Source organism: Chelonoidis abingdonii, chromosome 1 (assembly GCF_003597395.2).
Source record: "Chelonoidis abingdonii isolate Lonesome George chromosome 1, CheloAbing_2.0, whole genome shotgun sequence".
NCBI lineage: Eukaryota > Metazoa > Chordata > Testudines > Testudinidae > Chelonoidis > Chelonoidis abingdonii.
In genome coordinates, this window is record NC_133769.1 from 335,495,368 (window position 1) to 335,512,317 (window position 16,950).

The window sequence follows — 16,950 nt, forward strand, 5'->3', positions numbered from 1 at the left end:
CCCATTGTGCCAGGGCCCAGGCTTCATCTGCTGCTTTCCTGGCTCACGTACCCATCCAGGAAATATGTCGGGCAGCTACCTGGTCCTTGGTCCACACCTTTGCATCACATTACACATTGGTTCAACAGTCCAGAGATGACGCGGCATTTAGATCAGCAGTTCTGCATTCTGCGACATCTCACTCCGACCCTACCGCCTAGGTAAGGCTTGGGAGTCACCAAATTGGAATCGATATGAGCAAGCACTCGAAGAAGAAAAGACGGTTAGTCACCTTTGTAACTGTTGTTCTTCGAGATGTGTTGCTCATATCCATTCCAAACCCACCCTCCTTCCCCTCTGTCGGAGTAGCCGGCAAGAAGGAACTGAAGGGCTGTTGGGTCGGCAGGGTTATATATCCGGCGCCATGGCAGCGCCACTGTAGGGGGCAACCCAGCCGACCCACCGAGCCTAACACCGAGATTGTTAGGGTAAAAATCTTCCGATGAATGTGCATGAGGCACGCGTACACCTAATTGGAATGGATATGAGCAACACATCTCGAAGAACAACAGTTACAAAGGTGAGTAACTGTCTTTTCTTTTCTGCCCCCTGGATGAGGTGATCTCCAAAAGTATAATACACAAAAAATGCAATCAAAATCAGGAACCATTTCCAAGTTCAAATATTTCCCATTCCCTCCCCAGCAGAGGATCATGGTTGTGATGATCAAACTGCTTGCAGATCCTCTTTGAAATGTTACTGTTTAAAATTAAAAAAAAAAAAAGGAAACCATGGAGAACATGGTGAGAAGATGTGTCATGATGATCGGGGTTTATTTTGGGCAAAGCAATTTTGTTAAAGCAACTAAAGATTCACAGGGAAAGCAAAAAGCCCTGATAGAAAAAACCACAAAGGGATTGGAGGGGAAAACTGGATATTCAGGGAAGTTATTGCGCCTCCTTTGAAAGAAATTGTAGTTGTCAGTCTGTCCTCTTTATATATTGAATTAAATGGCTGAAATGTCCTTAGGATATAGGGACGCGATCTCAGATCTCTTTTTATTTTGTCGGTGTCCTGTAGAGTGCTGAGGATGAACTTGACAAAACTTTAAGTATCTTGTATATTTCTTGAAGGCTATTCCAGTTGTCCTTCATTCACCCCTGCCTTCCCCTACTACTAGCCACCCATTGGTGTGCCCCCTGCACCCTTTTATGTGCCTGGAAGGGAGATTAAATAATCCTTGCTATCTGACTTGCTAGGAAAGTCCAGGGAAAGTGAGGCACTGGCGGACATGGTGCAGCGCAGCCCCTTGCCCCTCTGGAACCCTCCCCCTGGCTGGTTGACTGTGGTTTTTGCCTTGGTTACTTAGGGCTACGTCTTCACTACCCGCCGTATTGGCGGGTAGCAATCGATTGCTTGGGGATCGATATATCGTGTCTCATCTAGACGCGATATAGCGATCCCCGAACGCGCTTATATCAATTCCGGAACTCCACCAACCCGAACGGAGTTGCGGAGTCGACATGGGGAGCCACGGACATCGATCCCACGCCACGAGGACCGTGAGTAATTCGATTTTAGATACTTCGACTTCAGCTACGTTATTCACGTATATATAACGTAGCTGAAGTTGCGTATCTGAGATCGATTTTCCCCTGTAGTGTAGACCAGCCCTTACACCTTTTGGAGATCACCTCATCCAGGGGGCAGAAAAGAACTGCCCCAGCCATTGTACCCCTCCCCCAACAACTGTGAGTGAAATTAACAAGGATACCAGAAATGGCTCCTAATCCCCCAGGCTGAACCACGAGGAAACAGCTGAGTCTAAACTGTTTTTATGCAGGCAGCAGGCATCCTGGGAAGGCTTCTCCCTCAGCCAGTCCCCCTGCTCCCTGCTGCAAGCTAGAGGGGAGCGGCTGCAGCCCCTGCTGAGTGGGGGGGATGCAGAGCCTGATCGCATCTGCAGCCTGGCTGGAGGAGGAGAGGGAGAGAAACAACAAACAAATGTGACAGTGAGTTTTCTCTTTCCAAACTTTTATTAGCTCTGAGTTTAAGCTGTTTGTTATGCAGCCAACAGAGATGAAAGTAAGCCGGCATTGAATGCTGCATTTTCTTGCCAGTACGCTACTGCACCTTTTCTTACCAGTATGCCGTATCGGCTCGTACTGGCTTACTTTCACCTCCGAGTCCTACCACTTTTAGACTGGTTCTCTGGGCTGCAGTCCCCTGTTTACTAACCACGCTAATCTGACAAACCCAATTGTATTTGGCAACTGTAAGCTCCTGTCCTCTGAGAGCCTGTGACAGCAGCTGATTAAAGTGACTCAAAACAGCTTAAGGAAACAAAGCATTATTTATGCACCCAAAGGTACCTAACACACAGAGCAAAGGGATACAACAAATGTCTGTACATTTTTCCCCTTACCTGAACACTAACCTTTCATTGAAAACTTTAATAAGCTCTATCCTGCCCAGCTACTCCATCTCTAAACTGGAAGAGACAGCCTGCTTGGTGCAGTTTGTCTCTCTTAGTGTCTCTGTCGTCTTTGGGCTGCAGCTGACAAGCTGCTCAGCTCCACAGGCTTTCCTAGGCCAGCATCTTTAAGGTTTTATCCTGACCTAGACTCAAGTCTGGGAAGAATAAACCCTATCAGCCTGGATGAAGCCTTATCTCACTGAATGAGCCATTTTTTAATTCTTTTATTCTCATGGATAAAGGAGTGTGGCCCTTAACCTTATTTTCTGCACGTGATTCAAACCCTGCTCTGAAGACAGAATTATTAATTTTTTCATAGGCTTTTCTGTGAGGCTTACCACTAGTGTATCTGTATGCTTCACAAACATTAACCTCCACAAGACCTGTTAGGTGGTGGTATTATCTCAATTTTACAGGTGGGGAACTGAGGCAGAGAGAAAGTTAAGGTCAAATGTATGTACTAAATTTGGGTGTCCAATTTCAGATGCCTAGGACCTGATTTTGCAGAGTACTTACCATTACCTTTATATGCTGAAAGTGCAGCACCTATTGATTTCAGTTGCAGCTGAGAATACTCAGTATTTTTGCAAATCATAACCCTAGCATCTCAGTTGGGGCATCCAGAAAATGAAGAACACAATTCACCACCATTTAGATAACTTACAGTTTGGGTACTTGTTGACTTCATAGAGAATATAAACTTTGATACATTTACATTTATCAGTACAAAAACCAGCTAACAGTGTCTTCTGTGAACCTTCCTTTGGACAGACCTGGAAGAACAGACAAGAAAAGCCCTAGAACTAGATCAAGAACGAAAGCGAGCAAAAGAGGAAGCAGAGCGCCTGGAAAAAGACCGTCGAGCTGCAGAGGAGGCAAAAGCTGCTCTAGCCAAACAGGCTGCTGATCAGATGAAGAATCAGGAGCAGCTAGTAAGCAGTTGAAATCAAGCTACGGTTCTTTCAACAAGTTGAAAATTCAGCCTTTTTGGGTTTGACATTTAATTACTTTTTTGTTGAAAGAAACAGATACTCTTCCTTGATGGAACATAGGTACCTGTAAGTTACCTTAACCATTAGTTTCCAGCTTTGATAAGCAGATTGATACCTTTTACATAAGTGGCAATCACAATAGTTTGACCTGTTCATTATTAATAATAAATTTAAAATGCCAATAAGTATATGAAATTGATACTGAAATTTGTTACTCATAACATGTAGCGACATCCTTTATAGGTTTTCCCATAGTCAATCTCCAGGAGACATTGCAGTCCTTTAGTGTCTGGTAACATGCTGTGCTCAATTGCTCATTATTGGACCATATTACACTTGTATTTAAAGAAATTGTACATTAAAATTTCAGTGTTAGGCTTTCAGGAGCATTCAATGTTGCTGAATTCTGCCGCCAGTGAAATCAACCATAAAATTCCTATTGATTTCTTTGGGAGCAGAGTTGGCCAGTGCTGAGCGCTTTTGAAAATCCCACCCAGAATGTAGAAGTATTTTTTCATAATAACTAAAATTACCTGTATAGGTGGCATACTCTGCTATCATAGAGATCATTGCTGAGAGGTTGCCAGAATATGGCTATCTCCCACTGTATTAGGGGATAGAGAAGCCGTAGTATGCTTCCCTCACAGATATATCCTGTATAGCCACTCTGAAACAAACCCTCCTCCTAATATTTCAGGTTCATCTGGTTAAGAACCAGAATGGCTTCCTTTTCTTTCACTGTAAGATGGCCAGTCATTTTCATCCCATTGGGAGGCTGAGCTTTCTGTTAAATGGAAAAAATTAAGCTTAAGAAAATATTATGTTTGACTACAACTATGTAAGTTTTTTCCCTTTTCAATCACTTAAGGTAGAAAGTAAGAAAATATAGTAGGTTGATTCCAGGCCATGGTCTGTACACACTATATTATAAAGGAACTGTAGTTGTCCAGGGAGAATTCCTCCAGTGTAGGAGCAGCCTTACCCTGACCCCCTGCAGTCCCCATCTGTAACAGATAGGGCTGAGAGTGAGGAGGGTTACCATAGCACTGAGGGTTGGTCTTCACTATCAGGGGATTTAGATTTGATTTAGTTGGGCTTGGCCCTGCTTTGAGCAGGGGGTTGGACTAGATGACCTCTTGAGGTCTCTTCCAACCCTAATCTTCTATGATTCTATGAGATCAGCACTGCTGCAATTAATGCAGCAGAGGTCAATTTAGTGGGTCTAGTGAAGACCCACTAAATCGATGGCAGAGCGCTCTCTGGTCAACTCCGGTACTCCAGCTCCCTGAGAGGATTAAGGTAAGTCAACGGGAGAGTGTCTCCTGTTGATGCAACGCAGTGAAGACACCGCGGTAAGTCGACCTAAGCTACTTTGTCTCCAGCTATGTTGTTCATGTAACTGGAGTACTGTAACTTAGGTTAGCTTACCCCGGTAGTGAAGACAAGTCCTGAGATTTTGGGCCATGGTACCAGCATGTAGGTAGCCCAGGTAAGGCTACTGTAAACGTCAGGAGCTCCTGGGGCTGTTCTAATTCGCGCCTGGGGCTGTATCAGCCCTAGACAGCTCAGAATCTGGGACGTACAAAGGTGACTTAAAGCCCTCTTCACTAGGCCATGCTTCCTGTGAGGTGCAGCATAGAATGTCTCCTAGCTCATCTATATTTTTTGTACCTTTTTTAAAATAGTACTTTTAGTGATTGAGCTCCTAGTTAATTAATTCTTCTAGCCCAAAGCATAGCAAAGGCTTTGCCTCTTCCACTACAGAACCAAAAATGAGTAGCAAATTAACCTTTCTACTTGTTTAATTCTCTTGTTTTTAGGCAGCAGAACTTGCTGAGTTCACTGCCAAGATTGCACTTCTAGAGGAGGCCAAGAAGAAGAAGGAAGAGGAAGCCTCAGAATGGCAGCACAAAGTAATAAACTCTTATTGTGTATTAAGTTGGGATTTTCAAAGCAGGGAGTTAGGTGTACAATTCCCATTGAAATTTAGTGATGCTGGGTGCATGTCTGCCTTTGGCTTCTTTGAAAATCCCATCCCAAAAGACCTAGTCCTCCAATTTCTTCAAACCGTACAAAATACCTTTTTAATTAACTTCAGAATACTGAGTGATTAAATCAATGTGGAGAAAAAATACTCTCATCAGAACTCCTTTCTGCTCTGGCTTATATCCTCACAGGTTTCAGTCTATAAATGACTCTGCTAGTGTACAGAAGGAGTGGTTACCATATATGTAGACATTTAAACTACTTTCTTTTTAATTCTTGGATTATTTTTAAATCACTTTGAAGGTGAAACTATATAAATGCTAAGTCGCAGTATTATTTTTTAGGCTTTTGCAGCCCAAGAGGATTTGGAAAAGACCAAAGAAGAACTGAAGACTGTAATGTCTGCTCCTCCACCACCACCACCTCCACCACCAGTTATTCCTCCAACAGAGAATGAGCATGATGAATATGATGAGAACAATGCTGAAGCTAGTGCAGAACTGTCTTCTGATGGTGTCATGAACCACAGAAGTGAAGAAGAACGGGTAACAGAGACACAGAAAAATGAACGTGTTAAGAAACAACTCCAGGTAATGAAGGTTTGTGGTTGCATTAATGGTATAATTAAGCCTTCAGTTTTTTATTCCTTAATTGCTGAAAATCTTGTGCATTTAAACAGTAGTTTCCTTTGCATATTTTATCACTTACTAGATTTGTAACTGAACAGCACAAAACTGAGTAAATAAGACTTGGAGTAGACTAACATTCTCTGTGTAGTTTAAAAAGTGCACATATCAGTGTGATGACGCACTACCACAAATATTTACAATCAAATATTAAAAATGTAAATTCACCTGTAGTACCTGATAATCCTTAAAACTTAATCCTTTAATTTCTGAACAAAAATTGTTGTACCATACTAACTGGTGTTTTGTCCAGTGAGTATTATTTGGGTTTCTCAGCAGCAACTCACAGTATCTATAAATGTAAAAAGCAAAGTAAAAATATAAACCTGTTATGACATAATCTATCTCAGTTCAAACAGTTAGACTCTAGAAGGTAATGTTTCATTTTTTTCACTTTTTTTAAAGTGATCTGTCATTGGACAATTTACTAATACAACATACGGGTACCATTTTTCTATGATGATACTAAAATGAATGTGAGCGCCTATTTTTTCTCAGTATTAGTATTTTACCAATAAACAATATTTTCTGAATTGTGTACATATTCTGGTCATGGTACTCAAGCTGAAAAGTAAATATAGCTGCAACCTTTCAGTTAAGTAGAACTAGAGTAAAGTCAAGCCCTAGCTTCTCCTGCCAGGTTATGTTCCCTTGCTCTTATTGTCTCCAGGTTTGTTATCCCCTCAGTCTGCATGATGTATCTAACAGCTTCAGCACAGTCAGGTATTTTCACTTCTTTCTTGAGCATAGCAGGAAGCATTCCTATGGTTGGAATTTAACAAATCCCTGTTCAAGACTGTAGGTCATACGTCGTCAGGAAATCCTTAGTCTTGGTGCCGAGTAGCGAAAAAGCTGAAACTCAAATATTTTATTCCCACAGACACTAAGTTCTGAGTTGGCCCAAGCCAGAGATGAAACCAAGAAAACACAAAATGATGTCCTCCATGCTGAGAATGTTAAAGCAGGTCGTGACAAGTACAAGACTCTTCGACAAATCCGACAGGGCAATACAAAGCAACGTATTGATGAGTTTGAGGCAATGTGAGAGTTGTTATTTTGCATATATGTTCTTCGTAAAGCTGAACCACCAACAGAGAAACAAGCAGGCCTTTGCAGATTTGAAGATTGCACCCTACTTTGCCAAAGCATTTATACCAGTTTGACTGTGATGGTAAAAAGACAAATTTAGGGGAACCCATTCAACAATAAGACAGTCTGTCATCTTAGGGTTTTTGGGGGAGAGAGAGGAATGGGGGCAGATGGTTTCCCTTGTCTCACATTTTATTTTCCATTTTCATAGTTTGTGCCACTTGTTCTCTTGAAGACTGGCGCTTACTATATCATGGCTGTCAAGTGTGCATGTGTTACCAAAACACAAAGTCAGAAAGAACAGTAGATCTGAACCTAAAACTGATGGATACTATTTCAGTGTGATGCAGTTTGAAATTACATTTTTCCATGTTGCCACATTTCCTTAGGAGTTTGATATTGCTGACTTTATCATTTTTTCACCAAGCTGAATTCTTTGGGTGTTTCATGTCCTGTCATCATTGATGGTTTTCTTTGCCTACCTGTTCACAAAGGTCTAGATGGCAGGTCGTAGGTTCCAGCAGATGTTTTAAAATGGAACACTACCTGTGGACAGCAGTTGTTGGCAATTGGCCTAAATAAGTATTGTTTTTTTCACTTTAGATATGTAGAAATGTTCTAATAAAGCAAAGCAAAGAAAAACAAAATACAAGAATCTTGTATCCTGTTTTTTTAATGATTATTTTAATTGCAATAAGAAAAACCTGGACCTTTCTGGCAAGGGAGCATATGAAAACATCAGTCCCAGGGAGGGGACAGTATCCTACCTCACTACTATATACATGATGACAGGTCCTTCAAACACCATGTAAACTTGAGTGGGTAAATTGACTTTCATCTTATGATAATACTATAGAAAGATAGGAATCTTTACTCTTAACATTTTGTTTTACTTCAAGATGGATTTATAGTGCTAAATACTGCTTAACTGCCTTTTTGTTGAGTTAAATTATAAAATGATATGATGTACATTAAAACTGTAACCTGTCACTGGTATACTGTCTTACAGGAGGGGTGTGGAATGTGTTTGACTTAATGTGTTTATGGGTTTCTCTGTACCAAATGAAAATTCCTATAATTGGGGGGAAAAAAGAGGCTTGTAGCTTCATTTCTCAGTGATGCCCGTGTGTAATTGTTTTTGTATCTGATGTCTAATCATTGTCACTCATTTGTCTCAAACTCTGGAAAAGGAGATTTAAACAAGATTTTTTATTTTAGAGTGTCAAATAGTTCATAGAAAGCGAGTCTTTCTTTTAAGAAATTATTTTACAACTGACGTGGACTGCAGTTATTCTTCACTTTGTAGTACCTTGGTTAGTGTCTAGTGGGAAAAATCCCTGCTTTCTCTGAGGATGGTTCAGCAACCTTCCATTTGGTATTATGCACTAATAAATTTACATTTATCTATTAAAATATGCCATTTTATTAAACATTTTTTTCAGGCACAATAGGTTCAAGTTATTTATGAACAGTTCAGCTGAGCTTTTTTTGATTTTGCTCAGTTAGGATGATATCATGAGAAGGGTATAAAGTTGATTTAATATATTTGGGTTGTGGAGCTAAAAATAGCTGGCTAACCTTGAGAAGACTGGTGTGCAAATGTTGTGCACATGCTTCAAAACACAGGTTGGTGGAAGTTTGTTTCTACTTGCAGTGCATTGAAAGAACAGTTTGTGTATCTCAGGCTTCCTGCATTGAAGCATGAACATTTGAATTTCCAGAGCATTAGAACCACCTGCCATAGCAGGTGAAATACTGTGCTTTCAATGGGTTTTTATGGTTTTTCCTGAAATGTGTGCACTAACATTACTACATCAGTTTATCAGTGTTGATAAATACCAGTTAAATTTGCTGTTCATAAATCTACGATATATAGATTAGAATTAAAATGGATCTAATGCATTTATAAAGCTGTGTGAATTTTTCTAAACCAGGAACAACGATTTGAAATGTGGATTTTCACAATGAACCAGAGTGGTTATTACCAATAGTTGGAAACACTTATTGATGCAGAGATATTATGAATGCATTTAATGAGCACTTGGTGAAGCAAATTTCAACATGCTTTCCCCTTAGCATCATGTTTTGTGTTGTACAATTAAGCTACAATTACATCTGCTATTTTAGATAACATTAATTGGTTAACAATAAAGAGATGCAGTTAATTTCTTTGAGGTCCACTGTTGTTATTTAATATATTTTACTCTGGCAAACTCATTGCAATAGCTTTTTTTCAGAGCAATGAATTCTGGATCATCATCAGTCTTAACATTTCACATTGTCGTTAAAGTAAAATAAAAATGGTTTTAAATTAAATACCCAAAGAATAGTAGTCTGCTTCAGAAATTACTGCCTACATCTGGGAGGAAAAGCTGGTGATTGCTGATTCAAGAGAGGATATGAATCATCAGAGTAAATTGACTCTTTTGAGACAAGAAGATAATTTGGCCACATAAGAGCTGCATGGGGTAATGTCAGAACTTTCAGTCACTGCCTGCACTGTAGTTAGCCTCAGGCAAAGTAAAGTTTAGTTTAATTTGGTCTTTGGTTTGTCTTTAACATTTTGATTATTTTTAATGTTGTTTATTAAAATGCCATATATTATCTGGATAGTTCTTTCAAATCAGAGGTGCCTAAAGATGCTTTTTATTTATAAGCAAGCTTGCCTTTTCTACCCATCCTTTTCACTAATGTGGAGCACGTGCACTGCTTCTGACTTCTTCCAGAAAAATGGCTAGACAAAATAATCTGCACACGAATCGGGCTTCCTTTCAGTTGACAGACATACAGTTCAGTCTCACATTTCTCTTTGGCTTTGCATGGGGCTCAAACACAGAGCCTTCCATTCTGTTAGTTATGTCAGAGTTGTTAAAATAAATGAAAGAACATACAATACACCTTATATGCTTTTGGATTTCTACCATGTATGTGGATTGATTTTTTTGTCCTTTTTCCCTAACTCTAGAGCCCTTTCTGATGAAATGTTGGGTTCCAAAAGCCCCATTTTCAGAGTATTCGTGCATAGGTATGCCAACCTCAGAGAATATTTTGGTTGAATTGGGAGGTAAACGCTATGAAGGTATTTTTCTTTCATGGGGAGGAGAGAACAGGAGGCTAGAAACATTCCCATACTCCCTGTGCACTATACGTGCCAACTTTCTAATGTGCTGGGGGGTGCTCCCCTCCAGCTCCACTCCAGTCTCTGCCTCTTCTCACCTCTGCTCTGCTCCCTCCCACGAGTGCCCTTCCCTGCCCCCAGTGTCTCCTGAATGCTGCGAAACAGCTGTTCCATGGTGGGCGGGAGGCATGAGGTGTGTGTGTGGTAGGGGGAGGCACTGATCAGTATGGTCCACAGCTGGCAGAAGGCACTGGGGGGAGAGGGAGGTGCTGTGCACCCATCTTCCCCCCTCCCCGCCCGTGGGTGCTCCACCCACGGAGTTGGGGCCTATGCTGTGTACCAAGTTAATTTACTGAATAGGGACTTAATAGATCCCCAGTTTGGTGAATTCAGCTATTCAGAAGTATTCTCCCCTTCATAGTTATATTTCCAAAACATAAATTTTCTCTTGTTGACAGGTTCTCCAGATTCACATTCATGCATTTTTATTCATTTTATCCAAAATGGAATTACGGCAGAAATCCAAGACCATATCATTCTATAGCTCATGTCTCTGCATGTTTAGGCCCCAGTTCAGAAAAGCACTTAAGCATTGTGCTGAAGTAAGTTCCCGTTTCAGGAAAATGCTTAGGTGTGTTCCGAATAGGGATGGTATCCTGAAACAGCAGCTTAAAAGCAGATTTCTCCTCATTCTCAGTGTATGGTCTCCAGAGCAATTTAAAATAACTTGCTCAAACCTATCCATGAAAGAGAGAAAACGGTTTCCTGATTCTTAATGTCTTGTCTCAAAGTAATTGAAAGCTTCTAAGGAGAAACTCCTCCATTTTCTAAAAATCATATTTAAAGTATTGGACTTAAAATCAACAAAATCATCAGTAAAACCTGTTTTCTAAAGGAAAATTACTAGGAAAATTTTTTCCACATCTATTCAGATTTGGAGAAACTAAATACCTGGTCTCTTAAGTGTCAAAGAAGTTTTTGTTAATATTTCATTTCTGGAGAACTTCACCAAAAGATGTAACTGAGCCCTAACTCCTAAAGCTGTTTCTGGCCTTCATAAAGGAATCTATTCTTGGGACTATAACTCTTTAAAATGTGATAGAAAAATGAAAGCTTCCTTACCAATGGCCTGATCAAAGGCTCATTGAAGTAAATGGGAACAGCCCAATGCATGTAGTTGAACATCTCTACAAAGCATTAATATTACTTTTTAGAAACATGGGACTTTTAATGATGATTGAGACCTATAGTTTAAGTGCTTTTGTGGCATCTCTAATGATGGTATCTAAGGTGAGTATCTTTTATTCAACAGTAGCCAATGACCGATTCCTCAGGAAAGTAAAACCCCCATAATTCACCTAATCTATAGGGGAAGGGTGAGAGAGATTTCTTCCTGACACCAGCTTATAACATGAATCATGATTAATAATGAGTAATAAAGCACTGATTTGCAGTTCATAGTTTAATTTGTTAATTTGACTTTCCAGAGGGAACAACAAAACAGCCCAGTTTTATTTTTCCAGTGGTCTATTTAGGCAGGGCTTCTTTTGTGAGAGGAATTGTGGCTCAGCTGAGTTTTTCAGCTGAAGAAATTTGTCAGATAATTGGCGATCCCCTATTGACTGATTTGCCTCTTGACCTGGCAGTGTTCTAAGGAATACGTCATAGGTGGAGTAATTCAAAAGAACTGTGTTTTGGACTTTTCAGCTTCTTCACTCCCCTTCCTTTTTTAGTATTAAAGCCCAAGCCCAGGTATTACGTAGGTAGTAGTTTGTTGGCATTGAGTCCAATCCAATGATTAGGCTTATTTGCTTATGTAGCACCTACAATGTGCTAGGCACTTTCTAGACAGAAAGATATAGTTTATACTCAAGTTGCTCACATTCTAAGGACAGACAGACAGAAGTTAGGAAAAATGGAAATAGTTAAAAGGGAATTTTATCCACTAATCCAGAGAATCCCTTGTGGAGTTTATATTAGCTTTATTAAATAACATGTCAGTGAATGTTTTTGTGCATAGGAGTAGTGTTTAGATACTATAGCAGAAACAAGTGGAGATGGAAATGTACATCAACAGAGAAGACCTGGTTAGTGCAAAAGCTCCTAGCACAGATTGGTCATTGTGTTTGAGAACCAGCAAAGAGTTTGGAACAATCTCTGTGTTCTGAATGGGTGGATCACATGTGAAGACTTGAAATTTACAGGTAGGATAACCATTTTGCCTTTTCTTTTAAACATGCTTTTCCAGTTATACCTGACCTCTAACTGGGATCTGAGCTTTCAGAGGCTAGGCTCTAGGAAAGCCTATAGCCTACGTTTCAACAGATATTAGGATCCTTCTTAATGCATTTTGGATATAATGACAAATCTGTGAAAGATTTCTTTTTCTATCGCAAAGGTGAAATAACATTAAAATTCAACTAACAATTTAGTATTCACTCCATACAGTGAATCCAAATACTTAGTCCTCTCTTCTGTAATATTGAGCTCCTTCTGATGTGCTGTTTTTCATACCTCTTCAAACTACACTTCTACCTCGATATAATGTGACCTGATATAACACGGGTTCGCATATAACGTGGTAACCCTGGGACTCCGGTAGCGGGGCTCAGACAGCGCTTTAAAGAGCCCGGAGCTCTGGCTGCTGCGGGGAGCCCTGGGCCCTTTAAATAACCGCTGGAGCCCTGTTGCCACTTTCCCGGGGCTCTGGCAGCGGGGCTTGGGTGGTGATTTAAAGGGCCCGGGGCTCCCCACAGCCAGAGCCCCCAGCTCTTTAAATCACTGCTGGAGCCCTGCTGCCGCTACCCCGATAAAACAGTGCTTCACCTATAATGCGATAGGGATTTTTGGCTCCTGAGGATCGCGTTATATCGAGGTACAGGTGTATTCCAGTCTGTTCTATTTCAGATTGTGCTCTGAGCTATCCAGGGTCCTAATCCTTCATGACCACCTACATGCAGCACCACTGACATAGATGGGACTCAAGCAGTTACAGCAATGCATGCATGCAGAACTCTTTGCAAGATCTGAGAGCAAGTCTGCTACCTCCTGTGTTCTTGACCTTAGTTTCCTTCAATTGCTTCATTTCTTCCTTTATTGTTAAGAACAGAAGAGCTACCATATTGGGTCATGGTCCATCTTGCCTATAACCACCTTCAGGGGCAGTACAACAGGGCAATTATGGAGTGATCCACCCGTTTTCCACTCCCAGCTTCTGGTAGTCACAGGTTTAGAGTTGCCCTGAGAATGGGTTGTGTCCCTGACTTACTTGAATAATAGCCATTGATGGACCTATCCTCCATGAACTTATGCAGTTCTTTTTTGAACCCAGTTATATTTATGGTGATCATAACATCCCATGGCAATAAGTTCAACAGGTTACCTGTGCATTGTGTGAAAAAGTACTTCCTCTTGTTTGTATTAAACCTGCTCCCCATTAATTTCATCGGGTGACTCCTGGTTTTTGTATTGTGTGAAAGGGTAAACACCACTTCTCTATATTCATTTTTTCCACACTATTCACGGTTTTACAAAATTCAACATTAATTATTTGCAAAACTTGGAAAAATGCAATATTCAGTAGCAGAGAGTTCTTTGTGTATGAGGGAGGAAATGCAGATATCCATTTTCTCAAAATCTTTCAGCCACTGAAATAGTTATTACAATCTATTTCTTAATGTTAACTGGTAATACCAATTAATCCAGCACACTTAAAATACACAAGCTTCAGAAGGAAAGATAGCAACACTTGAAGTGTTTGAGAGAGCACTGAATATGGTGTACCAGAACACTTGGTTGGTTGGTTTGGGTTGGGGTTTTTTGGACAGATATAGAGGATGTGTGAAAAGTTGGCATGTGGCTGTTTGCATTGCTGCCATTCACTCTGTTGTCAGTCTACCCTTAAATGTCCCGGAATCCGGTAGTACCTTTTTAATATCTTGTTCTGGAAGAATTGCAAGGATAAAGAACTTAAAGTATCTTTCACATTACATGAAGCCAGATATCCTCCCAGGTTTTTGTTGTGATAGTAAGGCAAAGTTGTTTGGGGTTCCCCCCCCCTCATTTTTCATTGAGATTGAGAAGATAATGCACAGCATTAAGCCACTTATAAAGAATTCTTACAAAGTGCCTTTGTTTCCATACTGAGATGTAGTTAAAACAGACCAATTGCCCCCTTTCCTTGCATGAATCCTTGAGCGTAGCCACTAAAAGAGAGAAAACTGAGATAGTGGATATTTGTTACACATGTAATTGAAGGAGGGCAGTCTATCATCTTGTATTCTATTTTTAATTTTTGTTAATCCTTTTTCTATCCAAATTATTTTAAGCATGGAGTTGGCCTTGATGGTGAGGCATGGGTTATACCATAGCGGCACAGGAAGAGAATGGAAAAGTTCTGATTTGCTAGGTGTGATTATCCTGTTTATATACATGTATCATCTTTGTATTTGAAGTTATAAATATTGGCTATGTGCTCACATCTTACACATATGCTGTATTCCTGGTTAACATCCACCAGTTGGTATTTACATTAAGGACAGACAGCTGTGTATCGATGGCCCACCAAGGACATTTAGCTCTCACAATGGGCCATAGAAGAAACTCATTCTGCCCAGATAGCTCTTCCTGCAGATGCCTTAGACTCCAAGGGACCAATGGCCACCCCCTGTGGTTCAGTAAACTATGTAAGGACATGTGATGTGGTCATGTGACCCTGAACTCCATCTTGGCCCAGTACTTTTCCAAGCACCAGGGCTGTGAGCTTTGTTTGAGACAGTAGGATTCAATGCACATGGAAGAGGGTATAAAAAAGCACGCGAGACATCTCCATTTTGTCTTCATTTCTCTGGACTGGATTTCTAACAAGGAAGCTCTAAACAAGGACTTATGACCCCCACCCTGTTTGGATAATTCTAGAGAAGTTTTTGCAAGCTAGCAGTTTATTCCATCACTGCTTCAAATGTGATATAAGGAATTTGCAATCACTTGTATATATATGATCTATTAAGCATTTATAACTGTTTCTCTTTTCTTTTATTATTGAACCTTTAGTTTTTAGTTACTAAAGGATTGGCATCAGCATGATTATTGGGTAAGATGTGAGTTATATACTGACCTGGCTAAGTGGTTGCTCTTCTTCAAATGCTTGCTTGTGTCCATTCCATTGTAGGTGTCTGCAATCACCACATGCACTGGTACTGGAAGTTTTTCCCGCAGTGGTATCCATAGGGGACTAGCTTTGGTGCCCTCTGGCGCAGGTATGCACCAGTATAAGGGGTTCCGCCAGCTCCTCCCTCAGTTCCTGATTACCACCAGTGACGGTGCTTGTACGTCTCCTTGCTTTGGCAAGCTTTCCTATCTCAACTGTGCGTAGAAGCAAATTCATTGTATATAGTTATTAAAAGTTGTATAGTTAATAAGCTCCCTCAGTGTTAAGTTAGAAGTAGTTAATTAGTCCTGTACAGAACTTAGCCTAAGGGTGAGGCATGCCCCGATCATGGGGCTTCAAACCTTGTGACTGCTGCAAAAAACCTATCAGAGTCAGTGATCCCCATAAAAGCTGCCTGAAGTGTTCAGGGGAAACCCAAGAGTGACAAGTGTCCCATTTGCAAGAGCTTCAGGCTGTAGACCGAAAAGGAGCGGGACATTTGTCTTTGAGCGTTCCTTGTGGAGTCTGCCCTCGCACCAGCATTGGAGCTAACAAGATCTGATTCTGTTCCAAGCACTGCAGATTCTGTGTGGAGTGTGCCGTTGGCAGCACCCTCCAACTGGCTTTGATCCCCATTCCCGGTACCAGCTAAAAAGAAAAAAAAACAAAACTGGTAGAGGGTGTCCTCCTACATCCTCTACAGAGAGGGAGAGCGCCAAAGGAGAGCAAACGCCTGCGTAGGGCAGTTCTTCCCCTCTGGACAGAGGTTGGGCTCTGACTCCCACTGAGTGGTCAAGCCCACTCAAGACCCACCTGCCCCCCTGGGGAGCAGCAGAGTCTCTCGGCATCTGGTGATGCCATCCATGCTAAAGGCCTTTCAGGATGCTAAGGACATATTGTCCCTTCCAGCGCTACTGATGCTAGCCACTGAGGTGCCCCGTTTGAGGTGTAAACCTGCCCTGGGACCCTTCCAGTGGTCTCCATCGGTGCGGCATCGCTCCCAACTGCAGGGGGTGCCCCACCATCAGTTGCCTGAACATCACCACCAGCCCCTAGATGTGGGTTGGCTTACTTGTCAGAGCTCCTGGTGTTCATCCCAGGACTCTAGGCTGTGTTTCTCGGGGTCCCAGCGTCAATCGCTGGTGGTCTGGCGCAGATCTACAGAAGTGCGTCACCGGTCCCCAGAGCCCTGGTGCCAGGAGCGTCCGAGTCAGTCTCCCAGCCCTCAGCAGTGCTCCAGAGGGTCGAGATGCCGGTCCCTGGAGCCCTGTCACTGGTGTCCAGAGCGCTGGTACGGAACAGCGCAGCATGTCGACAGTCTCTGAGACATCAATCGTCTTGCTCCCATTCCCACTCCTGGTCTACGGAGAGGCACTGTTCTCAGGGTGCGGGGACATCAATCACCAGGGTACCATCACTCATCCACAGAACGCTGTCGCTGGTCACCAGGGTCATGGCACCAAGAGCCATTAGCC

General features: G+C 41.5%; 1 protein-coding gene across 2 annotated transcripts in view; it reads left to right on the plus strand.

Annotated features, from left to right (window-relative positions):
* Positions 1 to 9,377, plus strand: part of RDX (radixin) — a 102,402-nt gene extending 93,025 nt beyond the window's left edge. For both annotated transcript variants that reach the window (XM_032776892.2, XM_032776893.2), the window contains exons 11-14: positions 3,227 to 3,387; positions 5,268 to 5,360; positions 5,778 to 6,023; positions 7,000 to 9,377. In XM_032776892.2, the coding sequence (XP_032632783.1) occupies positions 3,227 to 3,387; positions 5,268 to 5,360; positions 5,778 to 6,023; positions 7,000 to 7,164 (665 nt within the window). In that variant the 3' untranslated portion in view covers positions 7,165 to 9,377. The remainder of the gene's footprint in view (positions 1 to 3,226; positions 3,388 to 5,267; positions 5,361 to 5,777; positions 6,024 to 6,999) is intronic.
* Positions 9,378 to 16,950: the final 7,573 nt, after the last annotated feature.